This window comes from Crinia signifera, chromosome 6 (assembly GCF_055691185.1).
Source record: "Crinia signifera chromosome 6, ASM5569118v1, whole genome shotgun sequence".
Lineage (NCBI taxonomy): Eukaryota > Metazoa > Chordata > Amphibia > Anura > Myobatrachidae > Crinia > Crinia signifera.
The window spans coordinates 214,300,587-214,323,779 of NC_139222.1; the positions used below are offsets into that span (position 1 = coordinate 214,300,587).

Consider the following 23,193-nt stretch of genomic DNA (forward strand, 5'->3'; position numbering starts at 1 on the left):
TTTGTTTTTCTGTTGCCAGCCAAGAGGCCAGTGTCTCCATACAGTGGATACGGCGGACAGTTAAGAAGCAATGTCTACCAGCCCACGGAGATGGCACTTATGAATAAGAATACGGTAAGTGGCTCCGTCACTGGGTGAACCGAAGACTGTATTCTGCTCCTTCTTCACTCCAATGTTTTCCTCTAGATTTGGCTGACATGCTGCTCTGTGACTGTGCAGTTTGCAGGTTACACTGTACAGCTATTCATAGCATACCATGCTCTCCGCCAAGAGAGACAAATCCCTCAAACCATTAAAAGGCCTCAACATTTCTCTTTGCTTAATTTTGCCTGGCACGGGGGAACACAGATGTATCGTATTTTTATTTATAGATGAGCAACATCTTTTTATTTTGCATTTGATGGCAGGATTTTGCACATTTCACCAGGGGAATGTGGCCTCATCTGTAATAATCTAATAATTTGGTTTAAATGTATGCTCACCTATTGCGCCATCTAGTTCTTATTTTAGGTAAAAAATAAAATAAAAATAGTATACGGTTTGCTTTGTTATTTAAAGGCCTTTTTTAAGTGAATATGCTGCTGTCAGACTCACACTGATTATATCGCTGTTGACACTAGAATTGTTTCAGAGCACTTAGTACACGGGACAAATTCAGAACACTGGTACAGTATATTGACTAGACCAGTGGTTCCCAGACTTTTTTCAATCACGGCATCCTAGAGCAGGCATTCCAACAGTGCAGGTTTTAGTGATATCCAGGCTTCAGCACAGATGGTTTAATCAGAAACCCTCAGATACTAATTAGTCACCTGTGCTCAAGCCTGGATATCTGCAAAACCTGCACTGTTGGTGTGTGCCTTAAGGACTGTGGTTGGGAATGCCTGTCCTAGAGTATCAGCATTTTCTTAATGGCACCCCTAGTTCAAATATATTTTAATGATCGATTTGAAAAAAATATATCAATTTTGTAAATTGTGAAGTCCACTGTATGGTGGTGTACAGCTGTGTACATCTTTTATGATTGACAGCCACTAACACTGATTTTCCATATCACTTTGATGATGAATAATAATTTGATTCAGTCCTGGGGCGGGATGTATCAATATTCACTTTTCTGTAGTGAAGTGGACTCCGTTTTTTCGCGCTTTTTTCGCGATTCTTTTGCGATGATTTTCGCGTTATTTACGATGTTTTTATGCATATCTTTGGTCCGCGCTAATGCAGACCTCTCCCGAAATCTTTTCGTTTTTTTTTTTTTTTTCACTGCGCATGCGCGATGACGTTTTTTTATTGTCATGCGCAGATGCGCTCAGGGGCTGGGTTATCTAATTTAAATAACATGCCTCTCACCACAACCCAACTCACATCTTGCCCTACTTTGAATATGCCCTCGTATGCCACACTCCTCACCCACCCTTATCCCATCTGTCACAGTGCCTCACACCTAAAAAGCCTCCTGCTTGCTCTGTGCCTCACACACACACACACCTCGCCCATGTGGGCAGACCGCCCTGCCCTACTTTGAATATGCCCTCATATGCCACCCTCCTCACCCACCTTTACCCTAATCCCATCTGGCACACGGCTCACTGCACAGTGCCTCACACCTCAATGGCTCCTGGTGCCTCTTGTCCACATAAATAAAAAAAACATGACAACCATTACAAAACATTCAACAAACACCCTCCTCACCCACCTTTACCCTAATCCCATCTGGCACACGGCTCACTGCACAGTGCCTCACACCTCAATGGCTCCTGGTGCCTCTTGTCCACATAAAAAACCAGGACAACCGTTACATTCACCTCCAGAAGAATTACCTTACACTTTACCCTGACAGGACACAACAGTTCGCCAGCAATATAAGGCGAATTATATAGAAGAGAAGCTGAGCGCTGCGAATGTTAATACATCACACAGCGCTTCAGCTACAATGCTGTCCAATGGGAGGATTTGTCGCGCCGGAAACTCCGCGATACTTCCACCCGGCGGAGTTTTTTCAACAACTGAAAACGAAAACTTTATTAATACATCAGGCGAACAAGTGACGAACGCGAAAACGGGATGTCAACGCCACGGTAAGCGTTGATACATCCCGCCCCTGGACTACTAACCCAAGGCACCTCTGCAAGAGCCTCGTGGCACACCATTGTTCCTAGGCACACAGTTTGGGAACCACCACCTGTAGTCAATTAGAACAGTAGCATACTCACATGGCTGAACAAATGTCTTTGCAAAACCGTGCCTTTAAAGGAAACAAAGTTCACATATACAACTTGTTTTACAACATGAAATAGAAACAGCAATTGTGCTGCAACCCACAGCCATTAAAGATTGCATAATACAGTTGGTACATTACTGCTTCACAGCACCGTGGTCTTGGTTCAGTTACTACCAAAAGACTAACTGTATTGCGTTTGTATATTCTCCACATGCTTGAGTGGGTTTACTCCAAGTTCTCCAGTTTCCTCCCACAAAAAAAACATTCACATCAAAGTATCTTAAATGGCTTCTGACGAAAGTTAACCATATGTGTGTAAGGAATTATACTGTTGTTTCTTAAGTTCCACTGGCCTGAATACTCGATAAATAACTGATTAAATAAATACTCCTGCTCAGAGACCTCACTGGGGCCAGCGACATGGCATCACAGCCTGACCCCACTTTTATCACTCCTGGTGCGTGTCAAGCATTTTCAGAGATGCTGGGCTGCCTCTGGAGACTCATCTGCCTGTTCTGTACATAATGTCACAGTGCAATATCCAGCTCCCTGTTGCATTGGACGAACTGGCATTCTGGTGGTTTATGGCAGGGGTGGGGAAACTCAGGCCCGGGGGCCATATGCAGCCCCCTAGCCGGTCTGAGTGGCCTGCCCATCCGCCCGGAGGCTTTGCCGGGAGTCAAGTACAGGGGAATTCTCACAAGAGGGCGGTAGTTCTCACGAGATTCCTCTTAATCAACAGCAGCCAAAGACTGTCAGTCCTAGTCAACGGCAGCCTCCGGAGCGTGGGACGGCTGCAGCAGGACAGTTTGTAAGAGAGACTTTTACATATGGCCCCCGAAGGATTTTTTCCCCATACAAACGTCCCTTAGCACAAAAAAGGTTCCCCACCCCTGGTTTATGGTATGAAACATAGACTGACTCATGATAGATAGTCTTATGGTCGACCACTAATGGTGGACAGGGTCTAAAGGTCGACATGGAAAAATGTCAATGTGAATTTTGAATGTTTTTAGGGTGTCTATATCGACATAGGTCGACAGTGTACCGCGTCCGCTCGCCATGCTTCGGGCTCGGTACATCTCTGCGCTCGGCACACTATTTTATTCTCCCTCCATGCCCTAGTGGATGGTAGGCCACAAAATACCACCTGTCGGCACATGTTGGCTGAAAATTTTGTAAAGAAATGCATGTCGACCTTTTGACCATTAGTGGTCGACCATATGACTGTCGGTCAGAAGTCAGTCTATGATCAGTCCGGATACCTTCTGGTGTCCCCTTCCCTGCTTCTACTCAATGGCCATTGCATAATCTCAAAATAGGACCTTACTGTGCTCTGTATGCTTGGTCCTCCAAAACAGTGATGTATAGATGTTTGCAAAGCTGAGTACACACTAGGCGATATGTCAGTAAGGATATGCACAATATCGATATTGTTAACAATATATATCTAACATTGGTCAGTGTATATGTGCTATGCGATTCTCCTGTAGCACCACGATATAGTTATCAATATCGATCGTACCGGGAATCGCCCAGTGTGTACCTACACTGTCATTGACAAATTTCAAGCGCTGAATGGCCCAAAACACAGCTTGCTGCATTCAAATTTCATCAATGGTTTGAGTTCAAAAAGTCCCCTCAGTGCAGTATTCTAACTTACCAATAAGGTCACTATTCTACTGACCATCCATAGCTGCCAGTGAATACAGTAGAGGGCAATTTCTTGCCATGGGGTCTATTTTACTGACCATCCATAGCTGCCAGTGAATACAGTAGAGGGCCATTTCTTGCCATGGGGTCTATTTTACTGACCATCCATAGCTGCCAGTGAATACAGAAGAGGGCAATTTCTTGCCTTGGGGTGTGTTACAGATCTTTATTTTATTTTTTCAGTAATGCCATCAAAGCCTCTATCTGGGTACAATAACCTTGTTTTTCCACCTAAATAAGTGATGACATAAATGGCCTCCTTTCCAATACTAGAGCTAAAACATGTTCTGATCACCTTCAGCACCATTACACTCCAGAGTGGTAGTGGTTTGATTCAGTGGCTATCATTAAAAGCAGCCCAGTTGATTTTGATAGAGGGCCCAGAGTTAGGTGTAGGTGCCAGGAACTTATGCATTTAATGATGGGGTCCTAATGAAGTATAACCCATGAATGTTAAGTTATTAGTAGAGACAGGATTATATGCAACATAAAAAGCTTGAAATATGCATGCAAATATGCATGAAAAATACTTAAAAGATGCATGAAAAGTGTTAAAATATGCTAAATTAAAAAAGTACTTTTTAACTTATTTATTTAAAAATCCGCATACAATTAGTTGCAAATAAACCTCAAAAATAGTCTCACAGCATCTGCAGATGTCTAGTGCTTTTTTTTCCTGGCTGCTACAGCAGACTGCAGTGTCCAAAGCTCTTCTTGCATCAACTACACGGACCCTCATCTCCAGCATCGATGGATCAAATGTCAGCATAGCATGTGAGGGCGGCGCAGTGGAAGGCTTCCTCCCTGGGCCGCATTTCCTCTGCGCCACATGATGTCACAACCCTTCTGCCCGCCTCCTCTGCTGCAGAAGTCTGTCTGTTGGTGTAAAGTCCCAGGCCAGGGGCAGGCAAAGGTTCAGGAGCTTCGTAATGGCATCCGCCCCGAACTGACTTTTTTCAACATGGATTGGCAGCCTAGAGCAGTGTCAGACATTGCGTATATCTAAGGTTCCCCACACTGTGCACATATTGCCCCAGCCTGCACACTCTACCACTACCTGGCCAGCAGCAGCAGGTCAAAGCAGTGCTGTAACTTGTGGGTGGAAAGGGGGCGGGGATTAAAATATGCACCATCACTAGATTTTAGGTAAAATATGCAATAACCAGTGAGAATGGGAAAAATATGCATATGCAATTGCATATAATCCTGTCTCTAGTTATTAGTAAGGAAAATTATTTAGTAAAATGGAGTTGTGTGTTTTCACTTGCTTTAGACAGGCAAATAGAGATCTGCTCAATGAGAGGCCTAAGCCCACTGTTCCAGGATTTGCTGTGTTCATATTTTGCCTTGTGGTTCCAATACTGCGGCCAGGGCCATGCAAATGTTCAGGTTCCTGAAGCTAAATCTATTGTTAGATATACTGTAATAGAACAGTGTTGTAGAATATTAGGAAGGATGTGGTTGGAAAGGCATAAAAGCAACATGGCAGTCCTGTAGTACAGCAAATGCATTATACAGTATTTAGCTCCTTTTATAGTCAGCACAGTTATAGTGGGGGAGACTTCATACAATAGAAATACATTTTAGTGGGGTTTTAATAAAAAAAATTTACTTAGTGGTAAGCTGGGGTTTAGCCTAGTTAGCCCGATGACGGTCCAACAGTTGGCATCCCGACTGTTCAAATAACGACTGGTCTGGATCCTGCGTTTGACTTCAGCAAACCCGCAAGGGACTTTTTTGTACTTGCTCCCCATGTCGGAATACCAGCGGTCGGGTTCCAATGTCGGTAGATGGGCCGACAGTTGGGAGTATGGCAGTCAGACTCCTGACTGTCGGCCCATCATACCACATCCTTAGCCTATAGATTTCAAATGTAATTTTACTAAAGTATGTATAGGTTAATAAACATTTTATGTTTTAAGCAGGTTTTTTTTTTTCAGCATTACATCCAAATGCCATGAACACACCTTACCAAAATATTGAACTCCTTATCCAATAAGCTATCATTATGTTCCTGATTGTTTGAATGCACTTGCATACAATGAATAGTACAATTTACTAAATATCAAATACAATAATTATTCTCATCCACTGTAGTAAAATGTGGAAAATAAACTTGATCCTCACTGAAAAATCCCAATTTATAGCCACATGGGGATATTTTATTGATTTTTAAGCTATTTTATCAGGAAAAACAAACAATGCGCTATTTGTATTTAAATATATTTGGTATGCAGTTTCATATAAAGTATATATTTTGGGAATATATAAGGCAGCTTTTAGTTTAGATTTCTTCAAAGAACCCATGTAAAATATATTGTTATTAATCAGGTATTGCCCTCCATCAATTTACTCGATCTTGTATTTTTTTTCTACTTACCACAATAACTTTTCTTTCTATGTTGTGGCCACAGGGGGAACTTCCGTATGATGTAATCATTCCAAGAGCCACTGCCAACACTCACCCAGCTATCAGCGGAAACTCCACATTGAGAGCAGAGGACGCATACTCTGCACAGAGCCGACACAATGCAAATAATGCTCAGGTATAAAGACTAATTCTTATATATAGTACATAGAATATGTAAGATCTGTGAGGATTACAGATGAAATCCCTTGTCAGTAATCAGCCATCGTACAATATATAGCCATTAGGGTTCAGTCCCGGATTACAATGTAATAACCGATAACAAGCATTATAAGTTTGTTGTAACTGATGATTAGGAATTGATGGAGGAGTTTGGTAATAAGGACCCTGGGCGCACTGGAATAAATGGTACTGACCAATAAGGATGATATATGGTCTTTTTAATATTCAAAACATGTGAATTAAAATGAAATGGAATAATAAAAACAATACAAAAAAAGCCAAAATGGTGGCAGAAAGTGCAGGAGGTTTTCCTTACCCAGTGTGGGCAATGGAGCCAGGGATGGTAAAGCAGAATGTTCCCGGGTAGTTACACACCCTGCAAGGCTCCAAAGATTTGACTGTTCAGCCGTGGTGGTACAGCAGTTTTGCCCTTTGCCCAGTCAAATCCTTGGAGCCTTGCAGGGTGTGTAACTACCTGGGAACACTCTGCTTTACCATCCCTGGCTCCATTGCCCACACTGGGTAAGGAAAAACCTCCTGCACTTTCTGCCACCATTTTGACTTTTTTTTTAATATTTTAAAATTCCATATATCATCCTCATTGGTCGGTTCCATTTATCCCAGTGTGCCCATGGTCCTTATTACCAAACCCCTGCATACATACCGCAGTGTTTTGTGAAAGACTCCATAAGGTACCCGGGCAGCCAAGAGGCGGTGTGCATGCTGACCGTGCTCAAACCATTTTGTTCAGATGAATAGGAATTGTTTATGCATATAACCTTGAGGTCCAGAGTAGCCAACACATCATTGCTTGCTGTATTACTATCACACTGTTGTTACATTGCTGTTGTTTTTTCACTTTTGTTTTAGACAAACTCCCCCTACAGCCAATGGTGAGATCAGATTCTTCATCAATCAAAGCTGGAAGACCCCCCTCCCCCCCCCCCCCTTTACAGAAACAACGGACAGTTCATAATTCTGGGACACACCGATGACACTAATTGTAGAACATCTTTGGTAGGATGTTCAGTACACTGTCATTGCTGGTGGGCGTATATTTTCATAATGTCTGTTAAAAAGTTATTTTTAATAGGCTTGTAAGCAATTTAAGCCAAAATAAACATTGTCTGTTGAGTAAAGTACATATTTATCAATATTCAGCCATCTCATGTTTTACCGTTACAGGCAGCCTGGCAAATGTCTAACGTGACTTCTAAATAGAAGGTGATAGAGGTCATTGTAAGGTCAAATGATTAATTTCAGGTTGATATGGCGTTACATTATGCAGCCACATGCGGTTTGAAGCTTTATTTGCACAGTCATTTTTGAATTTCATCCTTTTTGCCTACAAGTCATGCAGGCAACCATTTTGTGCCTCGGGTCTCAATTATGACACTAGTTCCTAGTGGAGTTATAGACTGCATTTTGATGATTACTGGCTCACCACAAAATGGCTTCCACCACTGGGTGTTCTAGCAGGTGCACTTTAAGTGGATAGCAATAGACAAACTTTTAAGGCCAATGGCAATATAAAGGTTAAAAAGCTGCTGCCAAAATGCTACTGAATATCTTAGTGCCTTCAAGACAACTTTCTATTCTAAAAGTCCATTTATTTCACACATTATTTATTGGCCAGTCTCTTACCTTTTTAAAAATGATAAACTTATATATTGTATATTTTATTTGACATCCTGTATAAAAAAAAAATTGTAAAGTTATTTTTACACTTTATTTTGCGTATGAATGTGATTGTATGTCTGTATGTGGGAATTCCCTGGTTGTTTGGAGAATCATGGCCCTTATTCTAATCGGCTCGGTACGGCCCGCGTGCGGCCGTACCGCCGATGTTTTCTCTCTGCACATGCGCAGAGGTCACTCTGCGCATGTGCAGGGGAATTCTCCGTGGTAAAAATTTAGACGCCGCAAAGGGGGCGTATAGGGGCGTGAGGGGCTTCATCCCCTCATTTCCCTATGTGTACGCCCCGCGTTTCATGGGCGTTCCCATGCAAACGCGGGGCGTACGCATGGTAATGAGGGCATGACGCCACTCATGGGGGCGGAAAGCTGACGTCGCCGGATGTCAGCTTTCAGCCCCCATACAAGCTACCACACGGACGATTGTCCGTGTGGTCTCAGCTTGCGGGAGCTGCCGCGGCGTGCGGTCCTGCCTTCGATGGTCGTCGACCATCGAATGCAGGGGGCAGCTCCCAGCATGGTGGAGGCGTACGCCTCCACCATTTTCGTGCGGTTCGCCAGCCGTCCGTGTACGGACGGCCGTGGCGAACCGTATGGTGGGCGGGGATTCGTCTGGTGCGGTCGGAGCCGCATATGCGGCTCGACCGCACCAACCAGAATAAGGGCCCATGTGATCTTTGATCATGCTTTCCCAGTTTATATGTGCTGGACCCATTCCCACATTGGTTTCTATTTAAATGGTCCATGAAAACTCTTTAAATTCTTACACTCCAGTTGTGTTCTTGTGGTTTTAGATGGCTTTTGTTTTTTTCTGGTTAAAGAAACAATAAACTCTTATTTAAATGAAAACGTGTTATGCGGTCATTATTTCACAAATTTCTAATAAGATGAATCATTTATTTTGCATCCTATCCTATTTCCCCGTTTACACAAAAACACCGGGGTGACCTGGCATTTGACCCCCTTTTACACCAGCGTGTCCCCAGCATAATGCCATCAGACATCATCTCCAAACACCAGGAAATTTGCAGGCCGGGACCCCGCAATGACAACTGACTGCCCCCAGCTTCTGTGCTCCCCCAGCCTCCTTCCTTGAGACGAATGGATGCCGCAAGCAAGCATCAATTCACCTCCTCCACCGGCTCTGCTGCTGTCTGCATTTTTAATAGGTGCAAGCAAGCGCTGGCTTTCCCTGAGAGCGATAGCAACGCGTGGGACCATGCGCCGCCATCACTGCAGGGCATACAGAAGGAGTGATCAGTGCTCCATTTCTAAGTGATCTAGTCAAATTGCTTAGAAAATGGGATGAAATCGCCCCGTGTGTATGCCTCTTTGGTAAAATGTTTACTGAATGTCTACTATGGTGTATACAATAAATACAATGTTTATTTTGTAGAAGAGAACAATAAAACAGAATACAAATTAAAGCTGCCCATACACGGTGCGTTTGCAGCATGCAAAGCACGCTCCCGCAGGCATCTCATCGCACACTACAAAAAGTATGTGCTGCACATACTTTTTGTACTGCCATCGCATCACATGCAAAATGCATGTGATGCGATCCAGCCCATAACTGGTGCGATCATCGCACCGTGTATGGGCACCTTAAGAGACTTTAAGTGGTAACTCCTTCAAAAGATATCAGCTACAAGAGTATCAATCCATAGAATATGAGGGTTGTGCAATAAGTTTCCAGATGTGCAGTGCGTAGATAATATAGACACAATCTCACGGTGGAGTTGTGTACTGTAATCTCTGAGTAAGGTTATGCAAAGTCAAGGCGCAGAACAAGTCAGTATGTTCATTTCCTTTGAACTCATTATAAAGCTCAACAGAGGCCACTTGAGAGTCCTGATCTTCTATGACTACAAGAGTGATCTGCAAAGGCAGGAGAGTTTTGACCGACTGCCATCTGCTCTCGGGGAGGAAGTACCTTTCCGAACAACTATGCAGAAGTGGCTTGCAGGGAATAGTCACTGGAAACAGTCTTTGGAAGGCAAGGAGTGCTGCAAGACCTGTGTCCACCATCACCAAGGACAACCACATAGGTGAGATGGATGCCAGGGTGACCATGGCAAGTTAAAAATAGAAGATAGGCATCTCAATGGGATCCATCCAATTGATACTCCACAAAAACCTTGACCTGACTAAGGTTTCTGCACGCTGGGTGTCCCAACAGCTGACTCGAGATCAGAAGGAGGCACAGGTGACTTTGTGCCACAGCATTTTTGTCAAGTTTGATGGCAGCCACTCAAACTCGGGGAGATCATCAATGGTGGTGAATCATGGATCTACAATTTCGACCTTGAGACTGAACAACAGTCTGCACATTGAACCCACAGTTGGAGGTGCTCTGCCATGAAAGTTCCAACATTAGTGCAGCGTGGGCAAGCCACAAATGTGCTGGTTTATCTGGCCTGTGAATGTATCCAGAAAAATAGAATTTGTTGGCAGATAACCGTTCGGCCCATCTAGTCCTCCGAAGTGGTTCAGACCTGGCACCTGTGACCTCATGTTCCTACAAATCAAGCTTAATATGTGTGGGGTTTATTTTCAGCCACTGGAAGCTACAGCTTCATCGTGGTTTTAGCGCAAGTAAATTTGCATATACCACTCTAGCGAATACTTTGAAAAAAGTAATGTTCAATTTGTAAATAAAATAATTTTTGTGCTTCCAGAAACTTAATGCACACACCTTAATAGGGGGCCTATAGACGGGGTGATTTTAGGGAATTTTCTAAGCCACAGGTTCTCCTACTCCAGTCCTCAGGACCCCGCACAGTACATATTTTGCAGGTCTCATAGAATCACAAGTGAAATAATTAGCTTCAAATGTAGCACTTTTAAAATGTGTCAATGAGTAATGAATGCACCTGCCAGGAGTGACCTAGAAAACATAAACTGTGTGGAGCCAAGTATAAGAACCCCTGTTCTAGTGATCTCAATAGATTGCTTAGAAAATATCCCTACATTGGTCCGTGTGTGGGGGCCATAGCGATAAATCTAGTAATCGTTGGTGTCAAGGCCAGTGTTCTCACCTGAGAACAGTGGCCCTGACAGATCGCTCAGTACACAGGGCGTTCTGAGGGATTTAGCACTGCTCAGAGCACTTGGCATATCTCCCAGTCTGGAGGACCCATAACAGTTACATTTATGTACTTTAGCTTTAGTAATTAAGAACAATACAGTTGTAAAACTGCACAGGTGACTCTGCCCTTGCAGTGATAATGCCTAGAGGTATCTGCGTTGCTAGGTTATCCCTACACTGAACAATAAGGAATTTGTTTCAAGATTTTCTAAGCATGTAGAGGGAACACCAGTTCTTATCCGGCATTCCCTATCTCTGTGCTACCTCTGGTAACATGCAGACTGCTTATCTGCTTCCCTACATCTCTGCTTTATTGTGTACTAAAATTGTACTGCTAATTGTTACCTGTGCTCTGTTTTTGTTCTTTCACTTGGGTCTTTCTCATTGTCAAATGCAGCATAGTGTGGATAAATACATTTTCCCCAATCAATCATCCAATGTGGATTTGTGAGGTTTGTTTCCATAAACTGTTGCCCTCTGGTATAATGTGGATCATTATGGAATTAACCCTCTGAGGAGAAAGGAGAATACATAGGATTAGGGTGTGAATTGTGTAATCTAGACACTAGCCCATTAAGGAAGGCCAATTGTGCTTCTCTGTTATTGCACTCATGCATACCCACAAGCTGCGTATTAAATGAATTCTGCAAATCTCTTTCCTTATCAAAAAAGCGCTATAGTTGGGCATCCTCCTGTGCCTGTAGGTGCGCATCTGAGTCACGCAACTGATTAATGAGAATTCTTGTCATCGTGTGTTGCCTGCTCCATTTTTGAGACCACCTTCTTTCTTTCCGGAATATTGAATACTAGAAATAGAAGGCAAAACGGTACTTATGTTAGTTGGGCGCCCACTATAGTTAGTACGCTCCTACCCCCTCTATCTATGTTGGCATGAATTTGACTTTATATAGTGTGGCGAGCGGACGCGAAAACTAAGCAAATAGCTTAGTGGGCGCCCAACTAACATATAAGTACTGGCAAAACTAAACATTTTAAAATGAAATAACAGTGATGTCAGCAAATATGTGTTTGAGGCTCTCACTCCTGCATTCTAGCTTCACACTGCAACACATATGGTTTCATTTGGAATGAAGTAAAGCAAGACCGGGTACACACTACAACATAATCCATAAAATGGTAATGATTACTGCTTGCTTATGGATCTTATGTATACCTTCAAGAGTATACCATGAAGTGGATAATGTATCACAAAGGCACAACAAAAAATATGAATTGAACTCCACTACACTGATTATCAAAGGAATACACGCAAATAAAATATCTATATCGTACTCTTAGGTTTATGAGATAGGGGCCATAAATGGGTTGGCAAAGGAATTGCTTTCTACTGATTATATAGAGATATATGGTAATATAATTGCAGAGAGCAAATTCCACTACAGACCTTGCTCTTGTGTTATTACACAGTGGCAACAAGTGGTGCAAAGATTATTAGTAGGTTGACTGTAGATATACTTTAACATGAGAGGTCTCAGCCAAACGTGGGAAGCTGCTGATTGGCTGAGACCTCCCTCAGCCAATCAGCGATTGACTGAGAGAGGTCTCAGCCAATCAGTGGTTGCCCATTCATTTGCATGGGCTTTTTTAAGTGTGCCCACCGACGCTGACCACTGCCATCTATCGCTCCTTGGTCCCCTCGCTGGCATCCGCCACCCCCCTGCTCCCTCCACCTGTAACTCCTCAGGAGTTCCATGTGCTAAATCGCATGAAAAGCTAGGCACATGAAGTGCCTAAACGCGTTTGACCCCTCCCGGGGAGCTGCAGGGACCCCAGCAGCTGGAATCTGAACCCTCACAAGCGCCTGTTCATACCCTAGGGAACCAACTTCGGGACAATCAGGTCTGACTTATCCTTAGGACAAGTCGGACTAATGTATGGGGCCTAAATTATGGCATGATCTGTATAAACCTGCTCTAAATGACAACTATGTATTCAATTAATTTAGTTACAACTGAATCACTTTGCTTGCGTTATTTACACATCTGGGCGCATTGGGAAATATTAAAGTGGCTCCTAACAAACCTACACCACCAGTCGACAGTGTCTCTTCCCTACTACCTCTTTTGCCAATACAGCTCTGTGTACACAGGCCCAACACTGTCACTGTCATTTGCCAAAAAAAGCAACCCTGGTGATCACCAATAATAGGCTGAGCAAACAGTGTGATACCTTGCTAAAGATTTCTGACTGCAACGTTTTTGTGATAATTGCAGATAAATGAATTGAATTAAAAAAATATTCGGAACAGACACATATTACAACAGATGACGTGGAACAATGAAGGTTCTATCATCAAAATACAAGAGCGTATCAAATGTTCACAAAATAATAGATTTTAAGGGAACCAAAGAGGATATTTAAGGAGAACAATATGGAGAAAAAAAGAAAACCCAGTGATCGTGAGCATTAAAATAATGCAATATTACTATACATACCATTACCTAGCATACATTACACCTCCATAGCAACAGTAACAATCTAGAATGAAGATGTCCTTTGAGATACCACTTCTAAATTATAAAGGTAGGTAAGTTGACTGTCCTCCTAACAACCTCTTTGGTAGAGGGTGGTATAGTCAGGGCCGGTGAAAGGTTTCTCAGCACCCTTGGGAAAACTTCAACATTCCCCCCCTACATCTTTGATTTTTTGATTTGCAGACTTGGTGGCGCCCCTCAGATCCCGGCCCCCCCGAGGCAGCTGCCTAATGCCTAATATCCTACAGATATAAGGAATACCAAATAGAAAATATTTTTTTGGCATGAGAGTCCACATCCAGAGAGCACTCAAGCCATTTTGATATCAATACATAAAACGAGGTAGGATAAGAGAAAGTGGTATGGGATCTGGGTGTATCCATTGAGACAATATCATTTTCTTGGAGGCCTCAACTATACGTACCTAGAAAGAACAAATATCTTTGTCTAAAATAGAATAATGGTTAAAAGAAAAGCCCAACTTATATGGATGGTAAATGATATACCCAAACCATTACTGATAACATGCATTCCAAAAAGAGTTTACTGCTGGGAATTACCGTATGCAATGTAATAAGGAGGTTATTCTGGTCGCTACACTCCCCTGCACATTTGCACGGGGAGCGATGTTTTCTTTATGCGCATGTCCATTTTGGCACATGTGCATACACTGGGTGCAAGCGGGCATGGTGAACTGCTAGCTTGCCGTCCCGTTCGTACCCACCAGTGCGGGTGTGGGGCAGTGGCAACAGGCTGCGCTCATGGGAACGCCTAGTGTTTCATGGGTGTTCCCACTAAAACGCTGGGCGATCACATTGAAATTAGGCAGTGACACGGGGGCCGGGCAGCTGACATCACCGGATGTCAGCTGCTCACCCTCTTCCTGTACAGGGAACATGCAAAGACACCAGAGAGTATTTTAGTTTTGCATGTACCTTCCAAATCATTAGCTGGTTGGCGACCATGGAATGATTTGACCCTCGCACCCAAGGCTGCGAATGGATGTTTATGCAAAATATCCATTCGCAGCCATGCGGAGAACTTGCCAAGCGGGCGGTTGAGCGAGCAGCGGGCCACGTTTAATCCATATGCAACACTGCTCACTGCACAATTCACAGTGTTGCGTGTGGACCAGAATAATCTCCTAAATCTGCATTTGGTGTCTTCCATTTAAAATAATTGGTATTTTTGGAGATTCCCGTGAGAAAATGCAATTTAGGTGTATTATAATCCCTGTGTAACAACTTGCCCCATACACATGGGGCGATGAGACCTCTCTGCCGGGCGCACAGAGCATTCAGCACACATCACGGCACACATGCGATGCACCACCAATGTGTGCTGAGCAGGGTATTGCCTATGCTATGCCTAGGCAAAACCCATCAACATAAGCAGGATAGACGGAGCATGCACTATTTCTGCGGGCGATAGTCCCTGCTTCATTTCTAAGCGATCCAGTCTTATAGCTTAGGAATGAGGCTTAAATTGCCCAGTGTGTATGCCCCTTAACTGTTTACTCAATTTTACACAAATCCCAATGACTCAGATCCATGGATTTTATTGCCACCAACCCTAAGTTGACCCATGATTATGATATTCTTCACAACTACACAAAATCCTGATACTATAGGTTTAACGGAGACAGAAAACAAAGCTATGCATTTAAAGTAGAATATACATCTCAGATATCCTCTGCATTAAACATGTAATAATAGATCTGATCCTAAATATTTTAAATCCTGAGTTTCCCCATTGTTTTTCTGGACTAAAAATACTTAATAAATAGGCCCATACTGTCTATAGTGACAAGCTGTGTCCATTATATGTTTTGTTCAAGGTCAAAATCGTAACAGGTCCTAGGACAGATTCCAAAGTTCCTCCCCTGTAATTAATAGTAATCATTTACTAAAGACATCACAACACATAACAGACTATGGAGAAAAATAATGTTAAGTAAGAATATCTGAAGTTTTTTTGACCCAATCACTAGATGGACAGATCTGTAATTAATTTGGCTTCAGACATATGATTAGTTAGTGGGCAGACAAGATCATGGCATCCCCAACACCTACTTACTGTGGATACAGTCATTTTGTAGATTTGAGAATTATTCATGAGACTGCAGGCTATCAGTTTACTGGTACGTTAATGTCACTTTTTCCCCCACTTGCTTTAATAAGAGTCAATGTATATACTAAACATATAGGATGTAGGATGTATTAAAGTAAACGGATAGATAGACTGATATCTTCTGTATGTTCCTTAACCAAGATGGACATAATTACACTCAGCCTAGCCTGCTTATTTAAATCCACGGAGAACCATCTCCGAAGTTGCAGCTCCAGTCCCAGGTGGTCACCTGTCAGATGCGCCAAGATTGTGCAACTGAAAATGTAACTTCTGCTCAACCTGCAGCAGGTTGAGTCCAAGAGCTTGCCAGTCATGCGCTGGGTCCCCTGCTCACTGCCCTAGATCCTTCAGGTTCTGTGAACCCAACATCTCTCCTCCATGAAACCTATTTGCAAACAGGACCTCTTCCCTCCCCAAAAAATTACGAGGTTCTTGAAAATGAGAGCCATGTGTAGATGGCGTAGGTTTCCATATCAAACCATACTTTCCTACTCTCCCGGAACTGCCGGGAGGCTCCTGGAAATTGGGTGTGGTTATAATGTTGACATTGTATAGGTTGAAAGTGGTCATGCAAATGCACAGCCATGTCCTCACCATCATCCTCCTCCACTCTGTCATGCCCTGATATCTCCCCCTATGCCAAGACACCCCCCCCCCCCCCCTGAATTTCCTGTTGCTATGCCGACCCGGCTGTGCCATCTGGCAGAACACGTCAACCTAATGCTTGTCTCGACCTTCCAACAATGTCGACCTTGGGCAAGTCAACCTATTTCTTGCGTTGACCTAAGCCATGTTGACTTTCAGTGGTCGACTCAATGCATGTTGACCAAATATTTGGTCGACCCAATGATCCATACCCATATACAGTATATTTTGAAATAGATATAAGACCACTAAATTGGCATATATAAATGCAGAGGGTCACATAACAGCTGGAGCACAACCATTTCTTCAATAAAGAATTCATAAAATCTATCAAAATAAAACAGATAATATTAATGAATCCATATAAAAGATTTGCTTGTTGTATAGTTAATATGCTTTTCATCATTTTTCTATCATTTTTTTTCTTAAGTTTTCTATATCTTCTTTGTCTTTCATTCCAGCCATTACTGGTAGATACGGATGGTGTAATGGTTAGCATTACTGCCTCACAGTGCTGAAGTCATGGGTTAGAATCCCACCATGGCCCTAACTGTGCGGAGTTTGTATGTGCTCCCCGTGCTTGCGTGGGTTTCCTCTGGGTACTCCGGTTTCCTCCCACAATCCAAAAATATACTGGTAGGTTAATTGGCTGCCAACAAAATTAACCATAGAATGTGTGTGCGTGTACATGTGGTAGAGAATATAGATTGAAAGCTCCACTGGGGCAGGGACTGATGTGAATGTTCAACTATTCTCTGTAAAGCGCTGCGGAATATGTATGCGCTATATAAGAAACTGTTAATAAATAAATAAATAAAATAATAAATGTTGGCACAGAGAAAACAGAGTTACATGCACTTTTTACTTTGGATGCCTAGATTTGTATTTGGCCACTGCGATGCTCATACATGTAGTGTGCATGTGGCAGAAGTAGCATCTACAGATTAATAGTGCTGTAGAAGTAGAAGCTGCAGATTAATAGTGCTGTAAAATGAGCAGGGTCCCCCCAACAGCACAAAGTAGCTATATAAGGCTTCAGTCAGCGACACGGGACATTGTAGCCTCAGACCCACCTTTGTACAAGCAACCTAGGTAAATCTCTGCATTTAGTGGCAATCTCACAATTACACTCCCTGGATACCAGCATATTTATCACTAATGTTTACCCAGAGCAGTTCTGTCTCCTTAGCAGAGCTGTTGACCCTAAACATTGTTTAATGTTTTCCTGTTCGTGTTTTTCCTCTTTTTTGTCAAGAATTCGATTCATTACAAATAGCACATGTGCGCACACACACAAACACACACATCCTGCAAAATATTACCCCTACATAAATGATTCAGTTCCTCCGCCAGCTTAGCTCCTCTATTGACCTCTCTGTCCTTGCAAAATAAGTAAATGTGAAGCAAGACTTCCTTCCTCCTTAACTAGTGATGTGCATTCGGTGACTGCGCACACTGAGGTCTTCATGTAATAACGTTTTTACACACAGAGAAAGGTTTGTCCCGAAACTTCTTGACAAATCCTGGAATTTTACTTACCTTGACAAGCAATTTCAAATGCCAATTGCATGTTCTAAAAGAAAGAACATGCTCTCACTATCAGAAGATCACAAGTTTATTTTGTTTATGGCTACAAATACAGGCATAGCAAGGGTGACCTTGTCATTGCCTAGGCGCAGGCATGTCCAAACTGTGGCCCTCCAGCTGTTGTGAAACTACACATCCCAGCATGCCTTGCCATAGTTTTAGCATTCCCTAATAGCAAAACTGTGGCAAGGCATGATGGGACTTTTAGTTTCACAAAAGCTGGAGGGCCATAGTTTGGACATGCCTGGCCTAGGGCCTTCTGTTGTTTCTAAAGATGCGATAAAATGAGCAATATCGCTCATGTTATCGCACTGTGTGTATATGGTACCAGATGGCCGATGAGCGCTCATGCGGGTCGGTTAAGACCCCCTCCATCATCTGTGCATGCACAGTGGACGGAGCGGATTGTTTATGAGGGCCCCACATCCTCCCTCCATCGCCCTCCGAACCTTAAGAGCTCAAAGCAAAGTGCAGTGTGTCTGACACTGTGTTTAAGGGCAAGCATGGGTTTTTCTTATTTTATTGGCCCTTCTTTTGTTACCTGTTTATGGTAGATGTGATTGTTTTTAGTCAAGGTGCTGGCTTTCTTTAGAATCTAGCCACCTCCATGAGCATACTGTTGTGTGTGTGTATGAATTCAGCATGTACAGTAGGAGCAAGTTTCATCTTTGCTCCTTTGGTCAATACAATACGTATTGCAGCTGAGAACAATAGAATAGCCATGGCTAGCCATGGCCAAAGGAGCAAAGATGAAACTTGCTCCTACTGTATGCTCTCACTGTTGTTGTGGCAAGCCCAATGTATGTGAGAACAGTATTAACATCAGATAAAGGGTAATTTGTGTTCTCTTAAATGTAATATATGTAATAAACCTGCCCAATTTCCATACCTCCCAACTTCTAGAACATAAAAAGCGTGTTGAAAAGTGTGTGTCCTATGTAAATGCGGGAGTGTCATATGCAAATGATGGCATCACCAGGCCACACCCCTTTTTAACGTCTGCGTCGCTTAATAGATGCTGTGCGTGTCTATTCCTTCAGGCTGAGGGTACTCCCAACTTTTTTATTTGGAGTAAAAACGTATACATTTTTCGGTGTGCCAACTCGGCAGCAAGCCACATACAACTGGTCGTGTGAAAAACATGAATTTTCCAAATTTAAGCAAGCGATAGTCAACGATTGGCCTTGTGCTTTGTTGATGGTAATAGCAAAGGCAAGACGCAAAGGGAACTGGAGCCCCTTGAATTCGAATGGTAAATTGTTGGAAATCATCGGTATGCGTGGAATACTCAATTTAAGTGACTACTCTATCTAAATAATGTATTTTCTTTGTTCAGAGTACTAAATAATTGTGGTCCAAATGATCATTGCAGCAAGATATTAGTAAATAGCGGTGTATCTAATATTTTGTCAATTTCCTTATTAATACAAAATATACTTTTTTTTTAATTTTGATGAATTTCTCTGAGTATTAAATACCTGTGGTCTACTGGTATATTGTAGTACAACATATTAGTAATTGACTGTGCATACAATACTGTTGGAATCTATTCCTTTATTGCAACTATACTTGTAGAAAATATTATCGCAATTACAATACCTATTGGTATACCAGTGCCTCCAATATTGATGCCACCACACCATTAGAGTGATGAAGACATTCAAGTTTCCTGAGACATCATCAGGTTCATCAGGTTTAATTAACACACTAACGGAATGTGGGTGGAAATAGTGACATTTTTTCAAAGCGTCACTGATTATATGTTTGTCTGTTTAATGTGTGTTTGTATGTCCATTTTATGCTTTATACTTGAAAAATTAAAAGTTAAGTTTTAAAGAACAAAAATTTTGGTACTTGTTTCCTATCTGGGCGCCCACGATCATAATCGCGGTCATCGGGGGTAAAAATCGCGGTAATCGCGGGCATCGCGGGTAAATTGGGATGGCCGCGATGCCCGCGATGCCCGCGATGACCGCGATTTTCCCATAGGGAACAATGTTAAAAATCCTGATTGACCGCGATTTTACTGTTAAATGCCTCAATGGACCCGATTTGGGGCCAAATTAACCCTTAAATGTCCCCCCCAATTTTTGACGCCACCCCACGATCGACGCCAACCCGAAGCGTGGCGAGCGCAGCGAGCCCGCGAGGGGCGGCGGTACGCGTCCTCCGACCTTTTCATGCCCTACTATCCACTAGGGCGTGGTGTGAGAATATAATAGTGTGGCGAGCGCAGCGAGCCACCGAGCCCGAAGCGTGGCGAGCGCAGCGGATAACTGTGAAGGTATCCGCGTCCCCTCGCGGGGCTCGCTGCGCTCGCCACGCTTCGGGCTCGGTGGCTCGCTGCGCTCGCCACACTATTATATTCTCACACCACGCCCTAGTGGATAGTAGGGCATGAAAAGGTCGGAGGACGCGTACCGCCGCCCCTCGCGGGCTCGCTGCGCTCGCCACGCTTCGGGTTGGCGTCGATCGTGGGGTGGCGTCAAAAATTGGGGGGGACATTTAAGGGTTAATTGGGGCTATTTGGGCTCTGTGGCCCATTTAACATTGATTCCTATGGGCAAATCGGGTCCATTGAGGCATTTAACAGTAAAATCGTGGCCATCGGGCCTTTTAACATTGATTCTTATGGGAAATCGGGAGCATCGCGTCGCGGGCATCGCGGGTACATTTATGGCCGGCCGCGACGCGACCGACACGATTTCCATGTTTAACATGGGTTTCAATGGGAAATCGCGGGCATCGCGTCGGTCGCGTCGCGGCCAGACATAAATGTACCCGCGATGCCCGCGACGGGCGCCCAGATAGGAAACAAGTACCAAAATTTTCTGATAAAATTGTGCCCCCCAAAAAAGAGAGTACTGTCTTTCTCCTTTAAGGTCAAAAGGTTGACACACGCAAAAGGTCTGCGTAAAATAAAAGGGTCAACATGAATTTTTCAGGAATATCTTTGTTTACCATCCAAGTGGGCATAGAGCTAGATTATAACAGTGTGCCAAGTGCAACAAAGCACCGTGACCGAAGCACAGCGAGCCATGCGTTGGGACGCGATACAATTATATGGTGTCCATGTTGACCTATGTCGACATAGACATAAAAAATATGAAAAACTCATGTCAACCTTTTACCATGCCAACCTTTTTCATGTTGACCTGAGATCTAATGACCCCTATTTGCTTACATCCTGCACAGACGTATAGGCTGGTATACTCTGTGCTCTGTAGTAGTCACTTGGGAAGTTACAACATCCTAGCTAATCACTGCACACCCAATTTACTGCTATAATTAATGTAGAGTCCCTACTTTATATTACAGAAAGAATCCCCCAGCAATTACAAACAAATTAAAAAAGTGTATAATTCCATTTTGAAGCCAGCAGGAAACCCAGGTCTGGCAAAGGCTCTGAAAGGAAACCTGATAAGTGTAGGCTGCAGGCCATGGCGGCTGGCAGCCCAGCTTACGGTACTCTAGCACACTGGCAAGATGAAAACATCTCAGTCTGAATGAATACTCAAGGGCATTAAGGATAAAAGCCGAGTCTACAGTGCCGAGCCTGAGGAATACAAGTATAGAAGTACAAGTAGTAAGCTTTGGCGGAGACAAGAAGACACAATAACACTCAGAGTGGTATCCGGACTGATCATAGACTGACTCATGATAGACATAGGACCACTAATGGTCGACAGTCAAAAGGTTGACAGGGTCAAAAGGTAGACAGTCAAAAGGTCGACAGGGTTTAAAAGGTCCACACACAATAGGTCCACAGGGTCTAATGGTCGACATGGTCAAAAGGTCGACATGAAAAAGGTCAACATGCATTTTTTTACTAAATTTTCAGCCGACATGTGCCAACAGGCAGTATTTCATGCCCCACCATCCACTAGGGCATGGAGGGAGAATAAAATAGTGTGCCATGTGCAGCGAGGCACCGAGCCCAAAGCATGGCGAGTGTAGCGAGCCATGCGAGGGGACACGGTACACTTAGACAGTGTCCATGTCGACCTATGTCAACATAGACACCCTAAAACCATTTAAAACTCGGTCGACATTTTGTCTGTCGACCTTTTTCATGTCGACTTTTTACCTGTCGTCCTTTAGACCCTGTCGACCATATGACTGTCTATCATGAGTCTATATTTTATACCATAACCCTCAGAGTCTGCATGACGTATTGGTGTAAAATGGTTAATCAAAACCACCTAGTATGTCTAAAAATGATTAAATCCCCAAAAATTGTATGTCATATTCACTTTGAGTATATACTGCGTTTAAAGAGCTGCTCAATTGGGCGGTTTTTGATACAATATGGAAATAATTAAGCGCTTGAAATTTATGTTTTAAAGGTAAAAAGTGTATATATATATTGATTAAAATAAAAAATTAATAAAACATGTGTCATGCCGTGTTTAACCAAATAAAAACATGTAAATTTGACAGTTTCAATGTTTACAACTCCTTTTGGAGTCTTTTAGGAGGTGCCGTTAGCGATGATGGTATTTAGATTTTCCGTTTCTCTGAAAGATACTGCGTAAGGTAATGTTTGAGGCAGTCCGTTGTTACTAACTGTCCCTATCTGTTACCTTATCGCTGCAGGGTCTAAAAGACTCCAAAAGGAGTTGTAAACATTGAAACTGTCAAATTTACATGTTTTTATTTGGTTAAACACGGCATGACACGTTTTATTAATTTTTTATTTTAATCAATATATATATACACTTTTTACCTTTAAAACATAATTTTCAAGCGCTTAATTATTTCCATATTCACTATGAGTGTAATACCCATTCGGGTGCCGGAGGGCTGACAGACAGTTGGGATTCCGACAGTCATTACACTGACGTCAGAATCATGACTGTTAAAACCCTGACACTCGAGATCCTGACGGCCACTGGCTATTCTCCCTCGTGGGGTCTACGACCCCTATAGAGGGAGAATAGAATAGGTGGCGAGCGTAACGATTCTTTTTCCAAAACCTTTTCATAGTTACATTTCATTTTCTTAACTTGTAATCATTATACTTCTT

The 23,193-nt window shown here is 43.0% G+C and overlaps 1 protein-coding gene across 1 annotated transcript in view; it reads left to right on the forward strand.

Moving 5' to 3' along the window:
* GPRC5C (G protein-coupled receptor class C group 5 member C) overlaps window positions 1-7,456 on the forward strand; it is a 38,448-nt gene extending 30,992 nt beyond the window's left edge. The window contains exons 3-5 of the mRNA XM_083148777.1: window positions 20-114; window positions 6,352-6,483; window positions 7,398-7,456. Of these exons, the coding sequence (XP_083004903.1) occupies window positions 20-114; window positions 6,352-6,483; window positions 7,398-7,424 (254 nt within the window). The 3' untranslated portion in view covers window positions 7,425-7,456. The remainder of the gene's footprint in view (window positions 1-19; window positions 115-6,351; window positions 6,484-7,397) is intronic.
* The last annotated feature ends 15,737 nt before the right edge of the window (window positions 7,457-23,193 follow it).